Source organism: Nelusetta ayraudi, unplaced genomic scaffold (assembly GCF_046127955.1).
Source record: "Nelusetta ayraudi isolate G7.1 ecotype Tasmania unplaced genomic scaffold, CSIRO-AGI_Nayr_v1 ptg000135l, whole genome shotgun sequence".
Taxonomy (NCBI): domain Eukaryota; kingdom Metazoa; phylum Chordata; class Actinopteri; order Tetraodontiformes; family Monacanthidae; genus Nelusetta; species Nelusetta ayraudi.
This window is the reverse complement of record NW_027466185.1, coordinates 13,254,546-13,282,254: the sequence shown is the minus strand read 5'-3', so window position 1 is coordinate 13,282,254 and position 27,709 is coordinate 13,254,546. Positions and strand designations below refer to the sequence as shown.

The window sequence follows — 27,709 nt, the reverse complement described above, 5'->3', positions numbered from 1 at the left end:
GATAAGAGGGGGGGGGGACAAATGGCCTAGCGGATCCTTGCGTGGAAGGCAAGCGCGGCATAGTGGGGCTACAGTGACATTTTCCCCACATGCAAAATCATGCAAAAGGTAAATACTGAAGCGGAGGGATACAAACACTATTGCAGAACATGGCCGTCAGCTCCGTCATGTCCTCTCTCGCGAAGCCGCCCACAGAGGCGACAGAGCGCTGTGATTGGATGAGCGGCGCGGGAGGCGGCCTCCCATTGGCCCCTCGCCGGGTCGATCACGGGCTAATGTCAATGACGTTGATACTAGATACGCCGTGTCGCCTGGGTGGACAGTATAGTTACTTCAACATTTAATGGAATAAAATGCCGCGGATTCGCGTAAATAGAGACGCGGCGTCGGTCGAATAAACAAATCGGTGCACAGCGAGACGGGTCACCTCTAGACCCGGTGGCGACAGGCCTCCCCGCGTCCTTGATCAGCAATATTTCTGGGGGTAAGTGGAGTGATACATTTCCTTCCTGCGTCTTTTTTCCACCTCGCACAGCAGCCGACCTGCGTGCTTTTACTGTTTAGATTTGGGTGTTAAGCGACACATTTCGCGTTTTTACGTTCCGTAGGCGAACACAATTGAGTCGGCCATAAAAAACGTCCGTGTCGCAAAGTAGTGCGTCAGAGCCTCGCAGCTCGCTCGGCCGACTTCTACGGCTAGTGTAAGGAAGGTAATAATGGCTGTCGGTTGAGCCCGTAAGTTGAAAATTGTGAAATGGCCTGTTTTGGAGTAGTTGGAGGATGTGCTCCATCTCGCCAGCCTCTAGTTCGCTGCGTGTCAAACGAGGTTATTTTGGGTTCGGTACAATATTCGCCTTTGCCTCCAACCTGTCAAATCGGCCCCTGTAGGGTACCTGTCTGTCTGCCGACAGTGGGCCTACTCACTCCAGACTCCATCTGTCATGTTTGTGGGGTGCAGATAATGTGTGCCGCCACCACTTTGCCGTCGTATTTTCCACCTCATACTTCCTCATACGTCCTTTTTGTACTGGGACTTTTATTTGGGGGGAAAAACAATGTGTATCATTTTTTATTTTATTTTTTATTTTTTGCAGGCTGATTCCTGCATATTTATTTTATTTTTATATTTATTTTTGCAAAAGCTCTCTGGAGGGGTGATGGGGTGGCATGTCGTGGAGGGACTGTATAAATGCGTGCAGTGGTTTGGGAAGCCTATATTTTATGCATAAAACCCACAGATGTTTGTGCTAAAGCCAGATGCCAAGCGCTGATGCTCTCAGGCAAAGGGCATTCAGTGGCCTTGTTTAATGTGTCTTACTCACACAGACATGCAAAGCAAAGCAGCCCCAGTCGCACTGGGTCAAACTGGTTATTGTTTAGCGTGTAGATGTATCATCTTATCCCCTCCACCCCTCAAAACCCCTCACTCACTCACAGGCTGATGCAATGGAATTCAGTGGCCACGGTGGTTTTGCTTTGCCATCTCAGGGCAGCTACCAAAGCTGTTGGGAGGGAAGTAGGCCAGTTTGACAGTGATACAACACTTGTGTGCCATCCCTGCAGATGGACTCACATCAACATCTGACAGTAGTACAGTTTCAGTGACGAGAGCAGGGATGACACATTTTCCAACAGCCCGTGTTGGCATTGCATGCGTTCCTGCAATATATTTCTTCTTTTAATTTTGGCTTTGTTTGTTTTGTGGGAGTGAAAGCCTTATTCTTCACTTCGCAAAAGAATCCCAAGTACTGTTTGTGCTTGCCTTACTGCAGCTTGAGCATATTGGTTGCCTCGCTTGCTTTCAGTGAAATTAGTTTTTATTAAAAAGCTCAAAATAGCTGTGTTCATGTGAAGATGTATATGTACAGCACTTTAAATGAAAAGCAGGACATTTCTTGTTGAAATGTGCAGTCTAAACCAGCCAAATATCCAAGAGACACTGAACAACAAAGGTTGTTGTCCAAGAATTACCAAAGAAGTTTATTTCTATTCCATTACAGTTTAATACCGAAGATGACCAGAACCAAAACAAATTGATTATAAAATGTGTGCTTGACGGTGTAACCTGTAAGCATAACCAGCCTGACGAATAAAATAAAATTTATAGTCCACGCATATACAAGCACTGTTTTTTTTTTATTATTATTATTTATTAGTATGTTGGATAAATTAAAATGGTAACAGACCAGCAAGCTTTAGCTACCCTTTGTTGACGAAATTGAAATGTCTTTTGAAAATGAAATATTTAGATTCAGAGTGGAGGGCACCGTGTGTGAATTTATTTTCTTTATATTTAATAGCATTCTCCACAATTTTGAAGCTTCATTTTAAAATAGTCGTTTCCCACAAAGGTATCAAGAAAAAGTCACTTATTTTACCCAATTTCTGATCTCTGATCTTCTCCCTGTCTCCATTGGAACAGCTTTTACAGATCACTTCACCCCAGTGCCACATCCAGTTGACTTTGTGACATCACAAAGGTCAAATTTCCAATGATGTGTCAATTAAGTGGACATCTTCTGAAAAACACAAGAAGTAAAATATTGGCTGAACTCATTTCTGTTGAAACACTTGACTTTGACTTCTATGAAATAAAACCTGGAATTTAATGTGCAATCATCTGAATCTTGAAATGCCAGACTTGTTGTTTAAACAAGGTACAAATAATCAACAAATTGAATGATAATAATCAGGGTTTTTTTTATCGCTATAATTACATGCAGTGAGGTGTAATTGGTGACATAAACAGAATAATCTCCCAGGGCATGTCACTTTTTATTGCCAGGTGCTAAGGCGGAGCCACATACACAAGTCTTTATGAGCACCAATAACCCCTGTCCATCTTTGGAGAAAGGAGAGCAGGCCCATTATCGCAAAGCTCGCTGAGAGCTTGGGATCGGCAAACCCCCTCATCAAGTCACGTTTGAGTCTCTGACCGTTTATCTGAAGGCTTGGCACAATTCATTGGCTAGTGCATAATCTGCTGAAAGGTCACAGCCACTAATTATGCTCCTCCAAAACAGACAGATGCCTACCCTAAGCTTGATTGTGCTCTCCTTCATCAGAGCAATATTCGAGGGGTTGCGAGACCGTCCCGTGGATGATTTGTGCATGCACGCCACTCATTTATTGCCATGGTGACTGACTGTCCTCCAGGCAAGATGTGCAAACCTGGTGCAACCTAGTCATACACCTTTGTCAAGGCCTTCTGGGTTGTGCCCGAAGGTCACCTTGCACACAGCCTTTCTTCTGCTGAGTCTTGGTGCGTGCATGTCGCTGTGGGAATGTGATTTGGCGAGATGCTAAGGGCTCAGTTTTAGCCAAGTGGCGCCCTCGTTTCGCCGGCGTTGAAATAGTCCTCCGGCCAGCTCCTAATTGAGCCATCAGCGCCTTAAGGGGGGATAGAGGAGGGATGAACGTGTCAATTACAGTAATGAGGGGGCAGCCATGCAGAGGGCAGTCGGGGAGAGAGAGAGAGGCTAGACATAAGCCTTGAAGTGTAGCCCCACTTCTAATGACTTCATGACTAATCAAAGATGAGAATTGTTACTTGACACTGACAAACTTTGTGAAGTTGACACAAAAAGTGCATTTTAAAACAAAATTTCCACCTTTGACCTGTGTCCCGTTGCCATTATTTCATTTGTGAGGTGTGTTCAAAGCGTGGATGCTTTACTACAAAATTGTTGCTGTGCAATTGAAGGGTCAGTTAACAGGAAATGTGAAGTGAAAAATAACATAAATCTGGGGAAAATCTCTGTACTCATTTTGTTGGTAAATGTTTTTGATGGACAATAAAGTTTTTTGATTAACACCGCACATTTAAAGAGTCTGTGCGTTTTCAGAAATCAACACCGTCAATGGCCATTTTGGCTCACAATATCCAGATTAAAAATTCTGTTGAGTTCATTTCCTTTGCCTGCAGTATGAATGACCTTAGAACCAATGACCGCCATCTAGCTGCCAAATCAAATTTGTTCTTTTTATAGTCAGGTCTATTTCTTTGTGTTTGACTAATCGTCATTAATCTAATTTTGTAGATGTGAAAAATGATCATTCTTAGATCTATGACTGCAAGCCCGCATTTTTATTTTTTATTTCCTCCTCCTTGTTTATTCCAGCTTTTTGTGTTTGTGTCAACCCCGGCGGATCTCTTGAATAATCTCCCTCTTTCTCTTTTTTTCTCACTCAGACTTGATGCCATCCGCACCACAGCAGCTGCATGGACGTTTTTCACAGCTGTCCCTGTGAATAAAAGAATGAACTGAGGGCCGCCGCACTTGGAACGCCGTACTACACACTTCATTAGTCTTTGGGCCTGTCAATAACAGGAGTCGCTGCCATATCCGGGCAGAGAAATGTACACGTGCGTGAGTTCTCAGACATATGACTGCGTCTTGAGTGTTCTTGGACTGAAGTAAGAGACGGGAGGGCTGCACTTCCTCTCTCACCCTTTTTGAGAGGCACTTCTCTAGTTGACTGACTTCAACAGTTGTCCCTCTAACTGCAAAAGCGTCATGGGTAGGAAAAAGATTCAGATCCAGAAGATCACAGACGAAAGGAACAAGCAGGTGAGTGTTGGCTCAGGTTTCCTCGCTTTGGCAAATGCTGTCGTTTCTATGGCCGTGTGATTTATTGATTTATTGATTTATGTAAGTATATAGTGTCAGAGATCAAATTCATTGAAGTGTCTGGGTTATTGACGTGTTCAGTCAGATTGTGTTTTCGACAGAAATCTTTAAGAAATTAGATTTTGGGCTGCAGGTTAGTTTTTTCACTGCCGACCTGAAACATTGAAATGATTTTAGGTTTTGGAAACGCTGATCGTGTTTTGCTCTGTCCATTAGGTTCAAACCAGGACTAAGTTCTTCTTCTCTGCTCTAAATTATAAAGCTGCTCTGTTTTGTTTTTGGCTCTGCGCTTTTGTCACTGCGCCATTTGAATATGCACATTTTATGCGGGGAGGAAAAAAGTTTCAACCAGCAGCAGCAGCAGGCTGTTCTCGAGTTTTTTGCCCTTTGGAGCTCTGTTAGTCGTTTCCTCACTGGATGAAGCTGCCACCACAGTTGGCACCAGGGCTGCTTTTTGCCAAAGTCCTGCGTAGCGCCGCTGATGAGTTCGCCGACGGGTAAATCACACGGCAGAACATTTTGCCTGGTGCTCCTACACCTCCACTCTGGTCTGCCTTGAGTGCCTCGCTCTCAGCCCGTCTGCGGCGCAGCCCTGAATTGATGATTGTTTCATAAAGATGGTCCCAGATTGTGGCTCGGAGCTTTACAGCCATTTCGCCGTGACCCCTGGCCTTCCTCATGTTTTCTCAGTATGACTCAGATGAGTCATTGTCCAAAAATGCTAATCTGGTATTTTAGGTTGTTGGTTTTTTTTTTGTAATTACTTTTTCCCCCCCACAGCCATTAGTTTTTGATTTTTTTGTGTGTGTTTTAATTCCAAGTCCATACCGTCACACACGTTTGGATGATTGAAACGTCCCAGTTTGAAGTTAAAAAAACAACAACTAATAATAACAATAATAATAATAATGATAATTAAAAAAAAAAAAAAAAATCAATGCTTTTAACTTTGATCACTTGGCTACACATTTAGTCACCTTAGTCATCTAGACATGTGAGAGTTTTCCTTATAATCCTGTACGGAACTGGATTGTTGCAGTGCTGGAAGCAAAGTGGCCAATATTCAAATAAGATTCTTTATTTCTGCTGTTAATAGAAACGTTATGAAAACAATCTTTCTTTCACTACTGTATGAAGTGCTTCTACATTTACTGTCATTGAACAAATGGAATGAAAATTGTGAAAGATCAAGTTCTTCACTTGACTCCCATAAATACAGGTTGCGTGATAGATTTAAAAACTAAATGTGTCAGCCTTCACACCTAAATCCACTTATGCAAACCTCTCACATTGTCAGTTTTTTTACATTGTCAGTTTCTTTAAACCCCCCCCCACCCCCCTCTCTTTCTCGCGGCTGCTTTTGTCCTCAGGTGACGTTCACAAAGCGAAAGTTTGGCTTGATGAAGAAAGCCTACGAGCTGAGCGTGCTGTGCGACTGCGAGATCGCTCTGATCATCTTCAACCACGCCAACAAGCTGTTCCAGTATGCCAGCACCGACATGGACAAGGTCCTGCTCAAATACACAGAGTACAACGAGCCTCACGAGAGTCGGACCAACGCCGACATCATCGAGGTAAATCCACCTCGTCGGCTCAAAGTGGCCTCGTCAAACTGTAACAAAAGGTCACATTTTGCCGTTGAGGACACTCAAACTTTATATAATCCGGTTCAGTTGTTGTTTTTTTCTCTTCTTCCAAGCTGACTTTTTTTCACCCTGTCGCTTAGACTCATCTGCTTGGTGTTCTTGCCGTTACAGACTCTGAGGAAGAAAGGCTTCAATGGCTGCGACAGTCCCGAGCCGGATGGTGAGGACTCCATCGACCAGAGCCCCCTCAATGACGACAAGTACCGCAAGACCACAGAGGACCTGGATGTACTCTTCAAACGCTACGGAGTAAGTGGCTGGAGGCGCGCAGTAAAAATGTGTGTGACATCCATTGATGCAATAGGACACTTGGACGTAGCTGAAGTTTGGACATCTCGTATTTAAAAACTACCCAGAACCCAATGTTGCTGTGATTTGTAGTTAAGCTCGATGTTGTACAATTTAGGAAAAAAAAAAAAAAAAAAAATTAAATTACATTTTTAAAAAAAACATTCTTCCCGCTTGGCAGCAGTCAACGGCTCAGCCCCAGACCTTCACCATGCCTGTCACCGTCCAGTCATCCAATCAAAGCACACTGCAATTCAGTAACCCTGGCAACGCACTGGTAACTACCTCCGACGTGACATCATCGCCGCTCGCGGATGCCCACCTCCTGTCGCCACAGCAACCAGCTCTTCAGCGGAACACAGTGTCTCCCGGGTTGCCACAGCGACCGGCCAGTGCAGGTGAGAGAGAGTGAGAGAGAGAGAGAGAGCGGGTGAGCAAGCTGATTGCTAGCGGCTGTCCTGTCACCTCGTGTCAGAGATAATTGTCAGAAGGTCGAGGGGGAAGGATTCATTAATAAATAGTTTTTTAGGGGCTGTATAATTTGCTCTTTTTTCATTATTCTGTCCTGAATTTGACCCAATTATCCATTCTGGCCCTTATGTTGTATTCAGAAAGCTGCTCACCTCCTTTGAGTTGTACTATATTTTCACATCCATAGGTTGTTTTTTTTTGTCATTATCATTATCATTATTTTTAATCTGGAAAAAAATCAGAATTTATCTAAAAAATATTCTCTCCCTTTCCAATAGGTGCTCTTCTCGGAGGTGACCTGAATAATTCTAATGGAGGATGCCCAAGTCCAGTCCGTAAGTTCTCCAGTGCTCGTCCAGATCACATGTTCACGTGCTTATGAACTTTTTGGTCGCGTCTTTTTGCGACAAACGCTCCTCTGGAAACTGATCTGCATCCTTTCCAAAGCACCCCCCCGCCCCCCCAACACTTCTTTCCTCCTCTGCACCATCTGTGATGGTGCCTGGAGGGATGAGGGGATGCCACTAGTAACAATCACAGGCATGCATGGGAATCCCTGCACCCTCCCTACTGACATGCCTTGTGCTTTATACAGCACGTCGCAATATTATGGCCTTTCGAAGTCCTTTAAGGTTTTGAGAAAGAATGATATTTTTTTTTGTTTATTTATTTATCTTATCCTAAAAATACAACTCTGAGACTCACATTTGCATCATTGACTGCTTTATTCTTCGGGCTCGGTTTGAAGTCTGAGATACCTTAAAATAGAACAGCTTTGGTGAGATTATTTTTAAGATCACTTCAAGTTGTCTTAAAATACACCCGAGCGCGCTGCGCCTCTTTCCACCTGTTTGATTGCCTCTGTGTTCTTGTGGCGTGTCGCTCTGTCACCCCCTGCAGCTAACGGATACACCAGCGCTCGCGCCTCTCCGGGCCTGCTCACCGTCTCTAACGGTAACAGTCTGGGGAAAGTAGTTCTGGCCAAGTCTCCGCCCCCACCTCCCAGCCCCCAGATGGTCAACAGCCGCAAGCCAGACCTCCGAGTCATCACCTCACAGGGCGGAAAGAGCCTCATGCAGATGGTGAGGCACACCGAGCAGAACTGGCGACGCCGGCTCCCATTATTTAGCACGTTGGACCATTTCGAAACGACACTTGTGGTGCTTATGACACTTTTAGGCATCAAAAACAAATTACCAAGAGAGGAGGGAATAGATTTCCCCTTCTGGTGACCGAGAACTAAACATGCATAGAACCTCCAGGCATGTATATTCATGCAATGGGAATAAGTTAAGAAATAAAAATAAGCCATAAGCATCTCACCCTCATGAATTTTTAGTTCACACACAACTGCAGGCATTCAACATGTCGACTCCAAGTTTCTACTCTGTGGTCAGAGATGCTGTTTACTGTGTGAATCAGCCCACTCCTCCAGACTGGCCGCAGCATTTCCCCACACCGCTTTGATTAAACATCCACCCACATAAGCCTATAGTTGACAGCGTCGGCTAGCCACTAATGGGAAATTTCAACTGAAAATTTGAATTTTCCCTTTTCAGAATAAAAGTTTGTGTTTAAGATGAGAACACAAGGCCCTGAGGAATACATTCAGTGTGAGGTGCATTTATTAGCTTTCTTTCTTTTATAGCTGTCATTGCGCTTTAGAACATTTCAAACAACCTACAAGCACCGCCACACACTCAGTTTGCTGTTGTGTCATGGAAATGCAGATGTTGTAATGTTTTATGAGCTTTCAAATCTTTACCAGTGTTCCGTTAAATGTGGTCCAGATGACTGACTTAACATAGTACAGTCGGGGGAGTGAAGGGACTATCTGGATACAGTCTCTGACTCACACACACACACACACACACACACACACACACACACACACACACACACACGCAGGCCCTGTTCACTTTCTCTCTTTCTCCACATATTAACCTATCGCTACTAATATGCATCAGAGTTTTGACTCTCTCCGTTACCCCTCCTTGCAGACAGAGGATGAGCTGGAGTTGGTAAACGAGGTGATTTGTCTTCCCCACTCTTCAGTCACGAGCATGACTTTGCCATTGACTGTTTGCATATTTTTCTAGCATGGTTACGATACGGAGCACCAGTATCTCATCGTTGTGGTCTTTACCCCCCACTGATACCTCCTGGCCTTTATTCTGGCTCGTGATTAAAACCTGACTGCATGTGGTTTCGGGGGCTCATGGTTGTGTTTCTTTGTAGCATTTTTAGTAGTTAGTGTCGGGGGTTGTGATCTTTATTATCTTGATAAACCGCCTTATTAGTTGGTGCACTGTGCTTTAGCGAAAATGTAACACTTGAACCAGTCTGGTCGTTGTTCATTCATGGTCGGGGCAACTGAAAGCATGGGTGTGTTTTTTCACGAGCTGTGGAGCATGTTTCCTGTTTACTGACATGACCACAGATTCTCATTTTCACCCTCTGCCAAAATGTTTGTTTTTTTCTTTTCTTTTTCAATACAATAATTCACATTACATTAAAGGCGTTTTGCTTCAAAGTTTTCCTTAATTAGTTTTTAATCTTTAGTCAAACAATTAAAAATCATTTAAAAAGACTGATATAAATCTGTTTGTGTTCTGGACTACTGATCCTGAACAATATTCAGTGAAGTGAAGTGAAATGGCTCTCATAACAACATTTCACTGCTAAAATGATGAGCCAGGAAGTGATGAGAGTTTAAATCACAATCACTAAAAGCAGCCTTGTCAGTGGCTTCCACAAACATACAATCAAATAAGCGTAACGACAGTTTGTTTGATCAAAAACTGGCAGCGAGCAAAAGAGAAAGCGTTTCACCCTGCAACTTTCCCTGGCTTTCCTGAGTGAGAGCTACCCTGGCTGATCCTGGTGGTCGGCCCTCCCCTTCACAGCTCTCCTCAGATGTGATAGGCAAGAATCTAATTTTCCAAAGGGTAGTGATTCATTTTCATCACTCTCACCCAGCCGCCCCTCCCCACTTCTTTGCAAAGGGAGTTAATTGAATCTGGCCTCTGTCTCAGGTCTCTCCCTCCTGCTCTGCCGCTCTCTAAATCTACAGCCGTCAGGGCTGAGCATTTTCTCTCAGGATGATCTGCATTCAAAAGATCTCACAATTCAGGAGATTCATTTCGACCCAGAATTGGAGCATCTCTGACTCTCTGCGTGCGGATCCTGTGCATTCTATACAATAGAAATTTTGCAGTCCATTGCAAAAGACTTCAATTTGCTTTTATCGCTGTTACAATTCAGTAGACGCAGACATATTGTGCTTTTTATTATTTAGAGGTTTTGCATTATTTATGTTAAAATTATAATTTTTAAATCAATCTATCAACCTTTATTGATCCCTCGCGGGAAATTCACTTAAGGCTGCCGGCCACCCAGCACCAACCTGAATATTGACTTTAAAGTTTTTTGAATGCCTACTTAATCTACGTCTTCTGAACAATCAGCTTTTAACACCAGCTGGTTTATAATGATCAGGATTTTAAAGTATTGCAAACTGTTGTGAAGAACACAATATCTTTAGTGACACCTAGTGGAGAACTGTAGGACAAGCGTTCCACTGAAAGCCAAAGTAATTTAAAAAAAAAACAACCAAAAAAACACTTGGTACTTTTATTTTGTAAGGTTTCATCACGCATGTAGCAGTTATTTGACCGGTCGGAAAATATAGTATTCATTTCTGCAAAGCAGTGGAGTCCCAAGTCGTGTTGTAGTGTTTGAGGTATGGTAAAACACTTGCAGAGGGAGTTCCACTGAAATCCTTCCTTACAGACGCTTTTCTTCATGGTTGTTGCTCTGGCGAACAGCCGTATCTTCTCCTGGTATCAGGGCCAGCCTTTATTGCACATTATTCTCCGTCTGCGTCGCCCCTCATTTCCTGTCATCGCTCCACAGTTGGCGGGTGATAAAAGCAAAAATGCCCAATAATAAAATATATTTCAAAAATCCACACTCTTGCAGTACTGACGCCAGACAGTTAAACTGCCTTTAATGTAATAGATTTTCTCTGCCTCGCTAAAAAAACACACACACACACACACACACACACACACAGTAACTCTCTTGATGCTCGTCATCAAGAACCTCATGGTGATAAATCCACTTGATTTATTGATTTATTGATTTATTGATTTCGTTGTACCTATCTATCGACACCCATTTACGATCCACCCACATACGCACCATCATTCCCAGCATGTCGGAGCATACATTGACAAACGGTCACGGGCACCACTTCCAGCCCTCTGTGTCTATGCTGTGGCTAACGTGCACTCGTGCTCTCCCGGCAGAACGCTCAGCGCCTGGCGGCGGGGGCTCAGGTGGCTCAGACCCTCACCACGCCAGTCGTGTCCGTGGCGACGCCCAGCCTCCTGGCGCAGGCGCAGGCGCTGCCCTTCTCGGCGATGCCCACCGCCTACAACACAGGTGAAGTCAATGTAGCGCTCTCTTCCGCCTTTTCCTCGTCCCCAGATAAATGCTACTTTTTCCCCTATTGGGGAAATTCAGGTGTCGCACCACACATGAAAACTGTTTCCACAATACGTAAAAATGTTAATTCTTTACTTGTGTCAGTATTTTATATTCTGGTTTACCTTTACATGAGTGAAGGAAATGTAAATATTCTGTTTGTTCCCTCCAAATGAAGTTGATTCTGTTCAGTGGCAGAAATGTTGTTGTTTTTTTTTTTTAGAATAACGCTGCTTAAAGGTTTGATCAAAACACTTGCGTTATTTAGCTGCGTTTCCATGACAATTTTTCACAAAATAAAAGTGATGTTTCTAAAAATTTCTACAAAGTACAATTGCGAGTTGCAGGTGTTTCCATTGAATTGTGTGAAGCGCATAAGCTACGAGATTCGACGAGAATTACGTTTGCTTTTGTTTGTTTATGTTTGTTTGCTGTCAAGAGTGGTTGTTATATTTTTATTTTTGATTACTTGTAAAAAAAAATAAAAAAAAATCTTCTGTCTCTTCCTCCGTCCAAACATAATGCGCCATTTTCACTTGAAGTCAACTGGTCACGTGACCACGTACGTCACGTCCGGTGACGTGTAAATGTGAAAAAAGTGTTGCTGTTTTTTATTGCGATATTTAGGTTTTTCGCAATTCTAGCGGTAATGGAAACGCAGCTATAGATAGCGTCAGTATCTCTACCTGGCCTGTGCCCTCTCTCTGCAGGTAGATAGCACGTTATTTTAGGTGGCCACCGAGTTTTCAACAACCATTGATTTGCCTCCCCAGAGTACCAGCTGACCAGCGCCGACATCACCGCCCTGCACGCTCTGGCGTCACCCGGGGGCCTGTTGCCCGCCAGCATGTCCACGTGGCATCAGCAGCAGCCGCAGCAGCAGCAGCAGCAGCAACCGCAGCAGCAACAGCAACCACAGCAGCAGCAACAGCTAAATCTGGCGTCACTTAGCAACTTGGTGTAAGTCTACTTTTCTTGTTCGCAACAACACGGCAGTCGCAAAAGAAAAAGCACCGAGACTGACGAGGCCGATGAGTCAGGCAGCTCACACGCACGCACACACACACACACACACACACACACACACACACACCTCTGGTAAAAGCACTTGTGAAAGCCTTCTTGCCACTGGAGTACTACTGACCACCGCAGTCAGCCTGCATGAGATCCATACCATGACCCCTATACGCAGGCAGTTCGCTCCTCCCCACCCCCGCAGTGAACTGGTCTCTCACCAACATCTCAACCATCTCCTCATAACATCTGGAAGTCAGGGCCGTTATTCCAGTGAGTTGGATGCACTTCAGCGGCACAGTGGAGATTTTGCAGGGAGAGGGGGAGGGAACGGCTAAGGGGTAGATTACGCAGAAAAAGCAAAAGGAAAGTTCACCTGTTTTCAGCTCTCACCACTCGGCATTTCTGCTCTCCGCCCGGCTGTGCTCCAGTTTCGCAGAGGGAAATGATTCCACCCGGTGCCGGTACAATGGTAACACATTGTGTCCGAACACTCGGAGATGAAAAGTGTTCAGACGAGTAACATGTGTCTGTCCTGCTCACAGAGAGTTTTTAATAAGCCAGCCAACATTCTGATTTATTGAGCCGAGGTGGATTTTTTTTTTTTTCCCTCTCTTGATATGTTAGAAAATTTCAACAGAATTTTTTTTTCACATGCTGCTGGGTTTTAAAATGTACGAAAAAGGATTAGGGCCACAAGAAGTGAAAAAATATTACAGGAAGGAGATTTTTATTCAAGTTTTCATTTCGAGTTTTAAATTGAAATCTTGTGAATAAAATCCAAATTTCGTGAAAAAAGTCGACGTAAAAAAGACAAAATTTCGTGGGAAAAAAAGTTGACGATTAACACAGTTACCCACAGTTAATAGTAAACTGCCGTATCCCACAAGGTTCACCCGCAGTAATCAGGAAACTGGCGAAAACGGAAGTACTCCACTCGACTTGGGTGCAGAGCCTTTCAACTTTATTCTCGACATTTAGACTTACTTTACATTGACACTAATTGCAAAATTTCAATTTTATTCACGAAATTTTGTCTTTTTACACCTTTATTCTCTAAATTTAGACTTTATTCTCAAATTGGAAACTTAGAAAAAAATAATTCTGTCATAATTTTTTTCTCTTCTTGTGGTCCTAATTCTCTTCCGCAAAAATGAATAGATTTGAGTAAAGTGCCAGTTTTGTGGGAGCTGCCGCTGTAGAAGCATGTGGATTACATTAAAGCCATGGGGGAAATGTGTTCAGCAGGTCCCTCAGGAAAGATTCACGAAGAACTTTTCTCTCTTTTCGACCGATATTTTCCCACTTTCCTCTCCAGACCTTTAATATTAGTTTTAATATTCAGGCGTAGGAAAATAAAAACCCGTAGGTCTGTTCGCCGCCGCAGCGCGGCGCCGTGCTCGACGCCGCCAGGGTTCACGGCTCTCTGAACGCCGGGTCCTTGAAGTGTGTGTTCTCTCCTCTCGTCTACAGCATGTGGGGCGTGGACAAACAGAGCAGCGAGCTGTCTAGCCAGGTGTCCAGTCTGGCTGCCAATCTGAGGTGAACAGACACGACTGATGTGTGTGTGAAATGTCATGACTCGTTGTTTTTTTTTGTACCGAGAGGCTTTGAAAAGGCCCACGAAGCACTCAGAGAAACTCTTTCAATGCAGCAAGAAGCAGACTGTGAAGCAATGTAGTGCGATTACCTCCTTGTTTAGTTGAGTTTTTCATTGCTCTCATGCCACGTGACAAAGGAAATCCACATCAAAACTGAGTTGTTTTGACGTTTCACAACTGAAAGAAATGTTCAAAAAAAAAATGAAAAATCAAAAGTTGTTGCCTCCAGTTGTTCTACTACATTGAATTGATAATAGCTACATGCCACTTCCCGAATTTGATATTCATAAGTAAATGGAAAGTAAGATTATTATCCCTCACAAAGATAAATCAATGCTGGATTTTTCACGTTTGCAATCACTTTTAAATCTACGAAATAAAACTTTAGTTATTTTTAAAGCATGCCCATTACTTGCATCTTATTTTGTAGAGGTTGAAATGAACAAACAAGGAGCACAGTAAATGTTTCCACTGCAAAAATCCAAACACGCCGAGACCTAAGGAAGGGTGACAGAATGCAAAAACAGCAGAGCCGCCCGCTTCCGCCTTCCTCTGCACACTTCTGTTTTTGAAATATTTGCATCCATCTGGCTGGTGATTCTCTTGATGATGGTGGAATAGTTTGACTGCGCAGCTATGGCAAGGCCACCATCCTATCCCTGGTGACGGTGTTTATTGGTCAGAAATCACTGGTGCGTTGCCCTTGGGTTGCCAGATCAGGGCTTCAGGCTCCTCCTCTCCGACACATCCAAACACATTATTAACATTATTGCCGTTGTTGCCGGAACACCTTTGCTCGCAATAATGTGTGTCACACTTCTCTCCGCCTTCTAATCCACCTCTTCCCTTCTTACTTTTTGCCCTCCGACCTTTTTGTTTTTCTCCCCCACAGTGTTGGCTCTCCGTCCAACCTGCTCTTGGGTAGAGATGAGTGGTTGGGCCGGTACTGTATCACACTTCCTGTTTCCTGTGTGTGTGTGTGTGTGTGTGTGTGTGTGTGTGTGTGTGTGTGTGTGTGTGTGTGTGTGTGTGTGTGTGTGTTGAGGAGAGTTTGCGCTTTTTTGGCTGCACCCTCCCCCTCCCCCCTACTACCCCCACCCCTTCCCTCCCCACACTCCCCGCAAGCAAGCATGTGTGGTGCTGCCTGCGGTCAAACAGGAAAGAGACGTAGTTCCGGCTTCCACCATATCTTCTAACCCGACATGATGATTGATTTTTTTTCTTTCGCTTTTGTCTCTTCACCGCCATGAACTGCCTCACTGCGAGCCACGCTGTCACGCCAACCCATTTCATGCCTCCTGGGCTGCTGCGTTCATTCCTGGAGGGGGGGGGGGGACATATGGGGTGGGGTGTTGTGTTATTTCTGCCTTGAGGCCTCCGATTTCAGTTTTAAAAAAAAAAAAAAAAAAAAAAAAAAAATTTGAGTGTGGCTTCTCCCTGTTGTTGCTTTGCTTTATGTCGTTTTCAATAGCTGCATTTCCATGACCCCTAGAATTGTGCCTAACCTAAATATCGCAATAAAAAGCTCGTCATGGAAACGCCTACATTTCGAAGAACCTCTCAAACATGGCTGAAAGGTCTTGACGCTCTCCTGAGGGTGTTTTTCAGACGTATCGGTACAGAGGTGTATGGCAAAGTGTCATGGAAACACTTTTTTTTCCCATTTACGTGCCACCTGTACCCGGTACAGGGTCACGTGACCAGTTCACTTCAAGTGAAACTGGCGCGTTATGTTTGGACGGAGGAGGAGGCGCAATATTTTTTACACGTAATCAAAGATGAACAATATAGCAACCATTGTTGACGTAAACAAACAAAAGCAATTCTGCCGCGAAAATTCTCGTAATTCTCGCGGGACGAGATTTTTTTACGAGAATTATGGCTAACGCGCTTCGTACCATTCAACAGAAACTTCTGCTGTACTTTGTCAAAATTTTTAGAAATATGGCTTTTCTTTTTGCGAAAAACTGTAATGGAAACGCAGCTAATGTCTTGACACCACTGACCACGCCCCCTCCCCCTCCCCCTCCCCCCCCACACAGTTTCTCAGTAATCAAACTGCTGATCTCTCCTGCTGTTCTCTTTGTCCTCCCTTTGACCTTCATGCCCTCCTCCTCCTCTTCCTCGTTCTCCTCCTCCTCCTCGTCCTCAGGCCTGTGCCGCATATACCTCAAGGCGCCATGCTGACGGTCAACACCAGCGCCTGCGTGAGCATCAAGACAGAGCCGGTGTCGCCCGGCCGGGACCGCAGCACCCCCTGCCCCGCCCCGTCCTTGGCCGCGGCCTCCTCCACCTCCGGGGGCGCCATCCTGACGGCGCCGCCGCAGTACCCGGGCACCCTGTTGTGCCCCCTGGACCCCCCGACCGGGCGCTCGACGGCCGACAGCGTGAGCAGCAACGCCAGCTCCTTCGAGGGCAGCGACCGGGATGACGTGGGAGCGGCGGCGGCTGGCGGCGGGGCAGGGGGCGGAGCCACAGGAAGCGGCCGGCCCGTGGCGGCCGACTTCAGCCCTTCGACGGAGCTGCTGAGGGCGTCGAGCGAGGCGGAGCAGGAGGGAGGAAACATCAAGCGCTTGAGATTGGACGCCTGGGTGACATAGAGCGGCGGCGGCTGCCGCTGCTGCCGCTGCCGCTGCTGCTGCTCCGGCATCCTCAGCCCCCCCCGGTGACACTGACACACTCACCCATCTTTAAACCACCCACCATCACCACCACCACCACCACCACCACCACACACACACACACACACACACACACATCTCACTCACACCACACACACACACACACTCACACTCTTGCCCCGATCACACTGCCATGTGACACTGTCATCACACATCTGCCTCTGTCGAAAAGAAATTGAGAAAAATAACAAAAAAGAATTGTGCAGCTCAGCTGTGTCACCCAGACATCTGAGACTTTTTTTTTGTTGCCAAAAACAAGCGTTAAAAACAACCCATCAGTGAGAATCCATTGGAGAAGCTGAGCAGCCAGTGGCGTCCTGCTCAGCCGGAGACTTTTCTCTCCCCCCCACGCCCCCCTTGTTGTACAGAGGGACGGTGGCTCTGCAAGTCTGATATCGTCGTTTTCTTTCTGTAGAAACGAGCTGTTGAAATTTTTTTTTCTTTGCAATCTGCCAGAAGCGTAAAGGAAAAACTTCTCTCTTTCACACGGTTCCTGCTAAACCCTGACGTATTTACATTGAGCTCCGCTACGCAAGTTCTTCTGCAACGCGATCGGTTGGTTGACTGACTGTACGGGACGCGGAATCCAAAACGGCGCTTGGATGCGACGCTGTCCAATTCTTCCACACTTCGCCTCCAGTCTGCACTTTTTTTTCCTCCTTTTTTTTTTTTTTTTTTTTTTTTTGGATAACGAGCAATTTCAAATCCTGGACGAGTTTTCGAGGACTCGGCGATCCGTCTGGCAGCGAGCGAGACTCACACAAGCTCTTTTTCTCGCTTCTTTTTTTGCTTTTCCTTCTCCTTCCTTTGCTCTGCAAAGATTTCTCTCACCGCCGATGGTTCCCTCTCGTTGTTGCTGCCGCGTCGACCAGCCCTCAGGTGGCGCTCTGTGTCTGTGGGAGTCCAGGACCTCGCCAGAGTGCCAATATCAGCCTCTCCACACAAACAAAAACGAAATATGCCAAATGCCTCTCTCACGCCCGGTGCAAGGACGCTGGTGAAATGATCACATGATCGCACTGTCACGGATAGAACGCCAACTACAAACTGTCAAGGCTTTCCCTCCCCTCGCCCACTTTTTCATTTGTTCTCTGGTCTCTCTCCCTCTCTCTCTCCGTTCAGGCCGTGCGCTCGATCCCGTCCCATCTCAATCTCTTGAACTCGGAGTGGGAGTTTCTGTTTCGCTCCCCCCTCCCCGCCCCCCAAATCCAGCCGGTGGACTTGATTTACCGTATTATCCAGGAGTAGATGCCATCCAATGAAACGCATAGTATATGAGTTTTCTCAGCCTCTGGTGGCTTTGTTTTTTCAGGTTAGGGAAGTATTTGGTTCTTTCAGTCCAAGTGTTCTTTATCTGTTAGTATTTAAAAATAGAGGGAAAAAAATTTGAAAAAAAAAAGTCTGTTTTTGAAGGTCCTTATGTCGTCCAGAAGTAGAACTGACTTTGTATAAAAATCACTCCTTATACAAAAAGCTTTGATGTCCTCTTTAGCTCTCTCTAGCTCTCCTTAGCTCTTTGCCGTGTCTCAAAAAGTGAAAGGATAAAGACATTTTCTATATTTCTACAGCTTCAGTTGGCGACAAAGTAAAAAATAAAATAAAATAAAATAAAAAATAGCTTTTCGGCTTCTACGACGTGTATGTACATATGAATATATTTGCATAGACTTTGCTAGGTATCCCTAAAAACAAGCAATGTGTTGATTCTCAGTGGATCTGTTTGCATATGAGTGTGAATTTGATATGTTTCAAGCTCCGGTGCAGGGGTCTCGCCACAAGGGGGCAGTGCTGGTTGTGGATGGGACTTTGTTTCACTAAACCTATTTAAAATGCTAGTGTTGATGGTGTGTGCACTTTTCTGTCCCTCACGTACAGAAGCCTGCTCGTCGTGGTGTCATTATGTTGTCCCACCACACGTTTCTTTACAAAAACACAAACAAGCAAACAAACAAAAAACAAACCCACAACGTGCTATCAAAAGTCCAATATCATCTATTGCCACTTCAAAAAAATCAATTATTTAGGACACTGCCATTCACTCGTATTGTAGTTAAGAGATAAACTCACCGCATTGACATATTTTCAATTGACAGAATAGTGTCAACTTTTTTTTTTTTAATGTATGTTAAAAGATCATGCATTTATTTAATTTAATTTCTTTTTTTTCTTTTTTTTCATGTTGAACTAAGTCAAGAACTTGGCTGCCAAGTGCTGTTTGGTGTCAAACTGTATTGTTTTCTAGTACAAACTCGTTTTGTCAGAACCATTTCAAGTCTGTGTGTGTGCACAGGTGGTTTTTAGAGCCAAAACATTAAGAGCAGCCCCCCCCCCCCCCCCCCCCCCCCCCCCCCCCGAGACGATGCTCAGCTTTTAGCTGATTGATACCTTCTTGAACAGTGAAACGGAGGAAAATGTCACATGTTGCAAAAAAAAAAACCCCAGAAAGTCCTGTTGCTGGTTTTCCTGATCAGTTGATTTTTTGGGGGGAGGGGGTTTGTTTTCCGTCCTTCTGGCATCTGACGTCTCCGAGCGTCGCCACAGGATTGGTGTGCAGAAATTGTGCCACTTCGTCTACAAAAGTTGTTCAACGACTTTGGGGATTGCGTGTGACATCACCGGCTGGATAGGTTGGCAGGAAGCCACACAACAAAGGCTGAATTGTAAAGTGATCAAATTTGAATCAGAAAACAAATGTGTAACACTCATCTGGGGATCTATGACTCTAAAAATGCATATTATTTTGCATTAATATAAATTGTCATTGATTGTCGTAAAGGTCCAGTGTGTAATTTTTGAAAGCCTATTTTGACATTTAGTAGAATTTTTATTTTTTTTTTAAATGCTTTGATAAACAACGCACTGCAAATCATGGTTTGTCAAGTGTTCATATTGACATCAGAGTAGAATCCACCTGTTGCAGTCGCTCAGTGTGGATCAGCCACAGGGCTTCGTCCTCACTGCCAAGAAATGACACCAAGTGGGACACTCAAAAGGAATTTGGTGGAGGATTACCATTGTGCGCAATACTATGTGTCACCATCAGATGGTGCTAAATCTTACGCACGGGGCCTTAATTATTGAAAATAGACAAAGTCCATGTTTCCCAAAATCTCAAGCTGCTCCTCTAAAAGATCCGCCTGTGCAACCCCCGACTTTTACAGATTTCCATCGAAAAGGAAGAAAACAAAACCCCATCAGTTTCCCTGTCAAGCCTGAGCATGAGTGGGCGCCGACTGTTGACTGAAATGTGACACCACACCGGTTGTATTCAGCATCCTCGCCGGCGCAATCCGAGGTTCTCTGTCCAATCCAGCAGTGTAGTCACGAGACAATCGATAGAGAAATGAAAACCTGCACCCCTGTTACCTGTTGTGTACAATGTTTTTTAGGATCTCACTATTTTTGGATTAATTTGTGCTGGTGACAGTTCCATTGTCAATTATTATGATGATATTATTATGGAGCTTTTATTTTATTGCGATTTTTGTGTAGTCAATTGTTTTTATTTTATTTTCTCTCTTAGTTTATCTTCCGTATCATGAACATATAGTATATACTGGTTTCCTTTTTTTTTTTTTTAAATAACAACTTGCTGAAAATTGCACGATCAGTTATTATGGTATTAGCAAATGCAACGAAGGAAATACCAGTTAAATGCTGCAATTTTAATTAAGATATAGAATATATTTATAGGAAAAAAAATACACGGGAAACAACTGAAATTAGTAATTCATGAAATTTGAAAAAAAAAATGTAAATGCATGGGATACAGGTAACAACAAAAACTTATGTTACACACCGTAATGATAAAGGACATGCATCACAAATGAGTTTTAAGACAAACTCAGAATAATGTAGCATATGAAATACTAAAGATGAAATTTATAGCTAATATATTGTGTTGAGCTAGTCTGCTTTGGGTTTTTGTTGTAAAGAAAATATTTCTTTTTTTGTCGTTTTTTTGAGAATGATAAACAATTTGTGTATATTTTCATATACAAAGTATGCACTGATATGTTATTGAAATTCTATACTGCTTTTACAAAAAAGTGTTTGTTGTACCAAAGTATCCAAGTCCCTTGAGACCTTACCCTTTTTGCGTATGTTTTACCGTATTTTATATATTAAATAGACAAACTGAGTGAAATGGATATGAGTCTGGTTTATTTTATGAAATGTCATGTTTGAGGTGAAAAATAACTGACTGTTAACTGCTTATTCTGGAATATTTGGTGTGAGTAAAACGTCCAGAACTCTTTCTGAACTCTGAAAATGTGATTCTGAGTGTTTGTCCTTTTTCACTTCCTTGAGCGCTCGCTGACTGCTGTTTATTTCAACACTTCCAAACATGTGAGCCACTTTCTGTGTTCACCTTTTAACGTTTCATCTTAACAGCACAATATTTCAATCACTCACCAGCTTCTGAACCTTTATACCTCAAAATTCTGCTTTTGGACGCCAGCTGTATATTTATTTAATTCATTTATTCATTTTTTTCTCTTTTGTTTTTTTAGTCTTCGGTGAAGACACTGCAGAGTCTGACGACCTTAGAACTGCTGATGTTGCGTCTTACTATAGTTGCTTGCATGTAGTTTGACTCTATTTACAATTTACTTTGGTCTTAAGATTGCATTGCTCAGTCGCAGTAAACACAGCAGAGCTCATTTAATGGCATCTTTATTTACCCGTTTAAACAACACATTCTGAATTTTGCAACTACAGAACATTTTCATTGTAATGATTGCATCTGAATTTTCCAGTCAATTACAAAGTCAATAATTCTGATGAATTCTTTAGCAAACCACTTCATATGCTGGATTAAGGATCGGCTTCATTCAAAAATAATCTTACGTATATAAATATACAGGCTATCCCAAACTACAACTAGAAATAATGCTGCCGTAAAAAAAAAAAAAAATACAAAAGCCTGATTGTCGTGACGATAGTCTGTCAGTTATAAATATACAGCTTTAAGATTACATTCTTATCAGTTGTGTGTAAACAAGACAAAAGGAAATTTGGAAATATTCATATAAAATGAACATTTGCTTTGAGTTTCCACCTGAACTCACTGTTCTGACTCAATAGTTCAACTCTCCTAAACAGGAAGTAAACACATCATCAAAGTGTTTGTTCAATCTGGAGCTCTGCATGTTTTTATGAATCCAGCAGTTCCTACTGGATCGGGACGTGTCACGTTTCCGAGTGGAACTCTGACAAAGTGTGTTGCCATGACACCCGTGTGGCTCCCCCCACTTCCTCGCAGCCTTTTTCTGGGCCGTTGCTCGTCAACCCCACCAGTTCCTCGCGGCAGGCGGCGCCGTCGTGGGAGGGGCCACGTCAAAAACGGCGCTTTGCCCCATGGACGAGCAGACATAGTACAGGTTTACGCCCAGCATGACCAGTATGGGGTGGAAGGAAAGGCCGAAACCGAAGGCCCTGATGCTGGTGCTGCCCAGGAAGAGGCAGAGCCAGTAGATCAGCCTGCAGGGGGCGACAGAGAGTCTTTAGTTCCTGTCTGAGAGTACAGAGGAGTTTTTATTTCTGTTCTCAGCTCTGACTGTGTTACTCATACACGGCCGTACGGCAGATAGGTTCAGGTAGTTACAGGTAGTTACGTAGTTAGTCAATGTGCGACTAAAATGAAGTGTACATTACCGGGGAAGCCAGGTGAGAAAGTTCAACACTCATCTTTACTTCGCCTCTTTCTGGCTTGTGATTTGTTATTTGTTTTTTGAAAGTAAATTGAAATATCTCAGGAGTTGCACTGCTGAGCGGTACCGCAGTATCGGGTTCATAAAAACTGTGATTACTGTTGTGAAGCTGAACTGGCAAAAAGCCTGAGATGTGATTGCCTTCGCTTCCTTATCTCTGCTGAGGGTTGCACATTAATAGTGACGAGAAAAAAAAAATCTATCATGAGGAGCAAGCGAGTTAAGACACCTGCACTGTGCTGCTCTCACGAGGTCGGCGTGGGTGGGACTAAACTCTAGGAGATGTTTTTTTTTTCTTTCGCCGTGGAAAAAGTAGGAGGAGCGACGCCACGTCAAAATACTGTTAACTCAAACGTGAAGCCGAGGGCAGCGCGTGAATGCGACGTCCCTCACCTGCCGAAAGAAAAACAGATGGTGAGCAGCGGCACCAACTTCACCAGGTCCTGGTCGACGTAGGTCGCCATGACGGCGAGCTGCAGGAAGAAGAAGAGGAAGAGCGAGAGCGACTGGTTGACGAAGTGCCAGTGCACCGCCACGTCCCTGTCCACCTGCTCGGCCTCGTAGAGCGCCCGCACGTTGCCGTGGCGCAGGCGGGCCAAGCCCAGCACCACCATACCTGCAGGCACAGGAGAGCGGGAGGGTCAAAGGTCACTTGGTGTCACCCACTTCAGTTTTTTTGCTTAAACATCCAGTGTGTAACATTTGGCTTGATTTATGATTTTTAATATTGGTAAAAACTTAAACTACTGCGAATAAATACATTAATAAAAGTATATAATCACAGTAGAATAAAAGTAATAATAGAATGTTCTAGTTCTTATACACACAGTATATATACAGAGTATATATATACATATATACTCACAGTGTATATATGTATATATATTTATATACACATATACATTGTTATGAACGCAGCCGTTTTTGTTTTACACACACACACACACACACACACACACACACACACACACACACACACACACACACACACACACACACACACACACACATATATATTTACACACATATATATTTGTGTGTACACACACACACACAAACACATATATATATATATATGTATATACATATAAGAATATACATAGAGCAAGGGTCTTGCGCCTGCTGTGGACAATCCCGTCAGCCTGAGAGCAGGTTTCGTTATTAGGACGACTGCTCGCGTCTTCAAATAAACAAACAAAAAAGAAGGTGGACAAGGTATTCAGGATTGGGTGCGCAGGCCACCGTAGCTAACCAGCAAGCTCAGGAGGGGGAGAGGCGGTGAAAGACGCTGCAATCTAAAATGCAACCACTTGATGTCGCTGTTTCTTCTTCAAAATCTCTGAATATTACACACTCAACACCTAACCAAACTCCAGACAGAGGTGCCAGGCGGTCGTTACCGAGCAGGATGGGGATGGCGGCGAAGAAGGTGCAGCGCAGGGTGTACACCACCCTGAGGGGGGCGCTCTGGAGCAGCGGCGTGTCAAAGGGAAGGAGAGCGTAGCCGCCCCACACCAAGAGAGGGAAAATGACCCCGGCCGCTGCCGTCGCCAGGATGAGCTTGATCCTGTTGGCGCACAAATCCTCACACACATCTGAAAAACAGAGCGCAAAGAGTCATCAGCTGATTGGTCCAAGCGCCCAATGTCAAAAGAGTCGTTTTGCTTCCAAAAAAATGAAGCCTGGTTTGTTTAAGAACGTGTCATAAAAAGGCCATCAAGTCACGTTGTCTCATGTCAGTCCCCTAGTGGTCACTGAGGGTAGTTTCACAGAGAAAAAGGACTCCATCTACAGTACAATGGAACAAAACCAACAGTTCTTAACTGATGAGGATGCTATGAGATTTGCACATAGATGCGTTGTGTGATAACTTCCTGTCATTCAGGGCCGTGCTCTTCTAAACATGAAGCGTCTTGTTGGGCTTTGTTTTTTTCAATGCCTTTGCTTCCTGATTAAATCCTGTGCCACGACTACCAAGAAGCCACTCCAGTACTTCCCTTTGTCGACTTGACCCCATCATAGGCTGGATTTGGAAGATTAAGACAAAAACAAAGTGAAAAGTCGGGAGGCCCCGGAGTTTGTAGCCGAGGAAACTCCAAGAAATAGTCGCACAAAGGAATAATGTGATTTGTCTAGAGTCATTGTGATGAGTCACGCCAGCCAGGACAAAAACCTGGTTGGTTACTTTGGTCTCCAATATCATTGATTTGAATGTCCTCTTTCATTCTTTATCACGTATCTCAGTTTCTGTTTTGTTATTAAAGCTGCTTTTTCAGTGGCCGACGTGGGGATTGAACAAATTCTTTTCCATGCGGCCGTCTGTTGCGTGACGATTGCTATTCTTATTTGCTATTATTTGCGTGTACAAGATGCGGCGGAGTGTCCGATACTTGCAGTATTTGTCGTCTTCCTCTGGGTACTGCTGGTAGAACGGCGGCGGCGGCGGCGTGTCCAGGTCCAGCTGCATCTCGTCGGGTCGGATGAACGGCCGCCGCTCCTCCGGCTGCACTTTGCAGGACGGCCGCACAATGGTGACCTCCGGGGTGAAACCTCGCGCCGCTTTCTCCGACATCCACTTCTCCTCCTCTTCCTCCTCCTCCTCCTCATCATCTCCTTCGTCCTCATCGTCGGCCAGCGACCCGTCACCCCTGCCTTGGTGTTGCACGTCCAGCTCGTCGTCCCTCCACCTCTCCCCCTCGGGCATGCTCTCCCTCCACCTGGACCTGCTCTTCCTGGCGCCCTCCTCCTCCGGGAACCCGGCTACATCTTCGTCTCCGGCCTCCACAACGTGTTTTTCAACAGACCACGCGTCCGTCTGAGGTCTTCCGTCTTTGTCTCCAGGCCACGGCAGGGTGCTGGGCTCCAGGTGAGCAGAAGAGGCCACTTCCTCCTCCTCCTCCTCGCCTCGTCCTTCATCTCTAATCTCACTCTCCTCTTCAGTGCTGTTTTTGTGTTGCCCCTGTTTTGCAGCCGCCTCCAGCGGACACGCAGGCAAAAGAGAAACCTGTTCAGAGCTCAGGCCGCCTTGGTCAGACATTTCTTCCCTCGCGCCCCTGCTGCTGCTGCTGCTGCTGCTGCTGCTGCTGCTTCTTCTTCTGGTGATCAAACCATTTTTGCTTCACAACGTCTGCAGGAAGGACAAAAGAATACAGTGCGTTCAGCTGCACATGAAGAAATCAAAGTTCACTGTTTATCATGGGCGTGTTTGCCTGGCATGAGTGAGAGTGTGTGCACATTCTACGGAGCAGGTTTGACTCTTTGGGTGCTGGTGGAAACAAGTGTAAAGATTGACAGAAACGTGCGTCTGAATTCTTGGTGCCGATGACGGTGACATTAATAGATCCTGTATTTATGTTCATGAAAAGTCTTATTTATTGGAAGAAAGCAATTCACAGCGCCAATTGTATAATCATCCCCGAAGAATCAATAGCTCGAGATCTTCAGTTTGTTTGGAGAATTTCATTAACACGGCTATGCACAAGTTAGTTTCATTTCACTCAGCCCATCAATTTAAATCTCATCAATGAAACTGTGTGGAATATTAGTGGGACAGTCTTTGGCAATCACTGTATGCAACTTAACTTAAAATAAATCAAATTGTAAAAATCCAACATGATCTTAACGTGCAGGATTCTTGAGATTCTGAAGAACATTTGTGTTTTTGTTTTTAGTAATGAACACTTTTCAAACGTATGAAAATGAATACGCATTCCAATGGTGAAGCGATAAAACTAGAGACACGATCGTAAACACTTTTCTTCCGAATCACTGCTGAGAAATACATTAAAGGGAACGGCAGGTTGATTTCAGCCATAAAGGGAGATACTACGCTTGTATCAACACTGGCTACATTCCTGTTGTGGGAGAACACCTGAAACTGCTTGGACTTTGCCTATCCAAACAGCAAGCAGGGAGCAGCTACAACAGCAGCAGGAACCAAGTGAAGGCCGTGAACGCGGGTGGCCACGACACGAGTTCAAAAACACAGACGGCTCGCCTGTCAAGTGACAGGAGAGTTGCTCTGTAACCTAAATGTTTTGAAGAACGACTTAGAATTGGCTCCTCCTTAAATATAACATTGTTCTTTACAAGCTTTAAAACATTTATATAAAAGAAACTAATTCAAACACGATGTATTCTCTTCCCGCTCCACATACCTTTTTATGAAGTCAAAACAAGCTAACAGCGTCGGTTCTTAGCTATATAAATGTACCTAAATGTTTATTTTTAATTTTCTGAGACTCCAACGCCGAAAGTTACAACTTGTCTAGTTTCGTCTGGAACTTCACATCAGTGAAAAATACAGCTCAGCTGAACTCGGACCGTCGACCTACCTGTTGCGACTCCGCTCGCGTCGCCGAAAACAATGCGCAATTTACGTGTGATCGCGCATCTCGACATTGTTCGACACGGGTGACGTCACAAGCCACCAGACAGGTACGGTTTGTGGGTGCGTTTGACGCTCAGAGAGCGACGAAGGGAGCGAGTAGGAGGTCTCACTCTGCCTAAATTCCCGCGGGCGAAGGTGTGCGCCTGTTACACCTGTTACTGTCAGGTGTGGGTTTTTTCTGTGTTTCTACTTGTTTGGTGTTCTGTTTTGAATTTTACGCTGTAGATTTGTTCTCAATGTAATAATTATGACATCTAACAGACTCAAGTGCTTCTTTTAAACTGCTGTCTTTCTTTCCTCATGATTCGGCCGGGGTGAATCATGAGGATTCTCGTGACATCGAGCGGCCACTTGATTGGTTTAACGGGAACCATTTCGCAAGAAACAAGAAAATAGTCCCGTCTTGAAAACTTTCAGGATGACTAGTGGGGGAAGTAATGCCTCCTCTTTAGTGGAGTCATTGTCGAGCCACGAATAAAGTAGTCTGCTCCAACTATGTGACATTAAAAACATGCTCTGTTTTTATTGCATAGCATGACCCAAACTGACCCAAACTTTCATAGAACAGTCATCCCAGTGCGTTTCAGGCTGATCTGAGACTTTTCTTTTCTTTTCTTTTTTTTTGGGCCCCTGGAGAAAGCGAGTTGTTTAGTAGACATGTTGAAGTTTTGTATTAGCGGACTCTTTTTCATACTAAGCTCATCATAGAAAAGTCCTCCCAGGGAGTTTTTGCACTGATCTGGGACTTTTCACTTTTTGGCCCCTGACAATTATGTATGACCTTT

General features: G+C 44.4%; 2 protein-coding genes across 11 annotated transcripts; one reads left to right on the top strand and one right to left on the bottom strand.

Moving 5' to 3' along the window:
* Nucleotides 1-282: 282 nt before the first annotated feature.
* On the top strand, nt 283-21,098 carry LOC142877507 (myocyte-specific enhancer factor 2D homolog). Of its 8 annotated transcripts, none has more exons than XM_076012196.1 (13): nt 283-484; nt 4,193-4,571; nt 6,002-6,205; nt 6,389-6,526; nt 6,750-6,963; nt 7,315-7,371; nt 7,937-8,118; nt 9,037-9,066; nt 11,347-11,482; nt 12,298-12,484; nt 14,012-14,080; nt 15,032-15,082; nt 16,292-21,098. In XM_076012196.1, exons 2-13 carry the CDS (start codon nt 4,518-4,520, stop codon nt 16,737-16,739), a joined length of 1,770 nt encoding a protein of 589 aa, XP_075868311.1. In that variant the 5' UTR covers nt 283-484; nt 4,193-4,517; the 3' UTR covers nt 16,740-21,098. The 8 variants fall into 8 exon arrangements, with proteins under 8 accessions (XP_075868311.1, XP_075868310.1, XP_075868312.1 ...); XM_076012195.1 differs by having other exon boundaries at nt 6,747-6,963; XM_076012197.1 differs by lacking the exon at nt 9,037-9,066 and having other exon boundaries at nt 6,747-6,963.
* Nucleotides 21,099-21,480: 382 nt separating this feature from the next.
* Nucleotides 21,481-27,019, bottom strand: tmem79a (transmembrane protein 79a). Of its 3 annotated transcripts, none has more exons than XM_076012206.1 (5): nt 26,869-27,019; nt 24,929-25,661; nt 23,935-24,129; nt 22,928-23,150; nt 21,481-22,304 (listed from the first exon to the last, which is right to left on the bottom strand). In XM_076012206.1, exons 2-5 carry the CDS (start codon nt 25,569-25,571, stop codon nt 22,109-22,111), a joined length of 1,257 nt encoding a protein of 418 aa, XP_075868321.1. In that variant the 5' UTR covers nt 25,572-25,661; nt 26,869-27,019; the 3' UTR covers nt 21,481-22,108. The 3 variants fall into 3 exon arrangements, with proteins under 3 accessions (XP_075868321.1, XP_075868322.1, XP_075868324.1); XM_076012207.1 differs by lacking the exon at nt 26,869-27,019 and adding an exon at nt 26,692-26,833; XM_076012209.1 differs by lacking the exon at nt 23,935-24,129.
* Nucleotides 27,020-27,709: the final 690 nt, after the last annotated feature.

Excerpts from the sequence above, each read along its gene's own strand:
- LOC142877507 (XM_076012195.1), top strand. The coding sequence starts at position 4,518 with ATGGGTAGGAAAAAGATTCAGATCCAGAAGATCACAGACGAAAGGAAC. Across the intron at positions 9,067-11,346 it reads AGCTGGAGTTGGTAAACGAG|AACGCTCAGCGCCTGGCGGC; the intron begins GTGATTTGTCTT and ends CTCTCCCGGCAG. Across the intron at positions 15,083-16,291 it reads AGAGATGAGTGGTTGGGCCG|GCCTGTGCCGCATATACCTC; the intron begins GTACTGTATCAC and ends CCTCGTCCTCAG.
- tmem79a (XM_076012206.1), bottom strand. The coding sequence starts at position 25,571 with ATGTCTGACCAAGGCGGCCTGAGCTCTGAACAGGTTTCTCTTTTGCCT. Across the intron at positions 23,151-23,934 it reads CGCCATCCCCATCCTGCTCG|GTATGGTGGTGCTGGGCTTG; the intron begins GTAACGACCGCC and ends CTGTGCCTGCAG. Across the intron at positions 22,305-22,927 it reads ATCTGTTTTTCTTTCGGCAG|GCTGATCTACTGGCTCTGCC; the intron begins GTGAGGGACGTC and ends CGCCCCCTGCAG.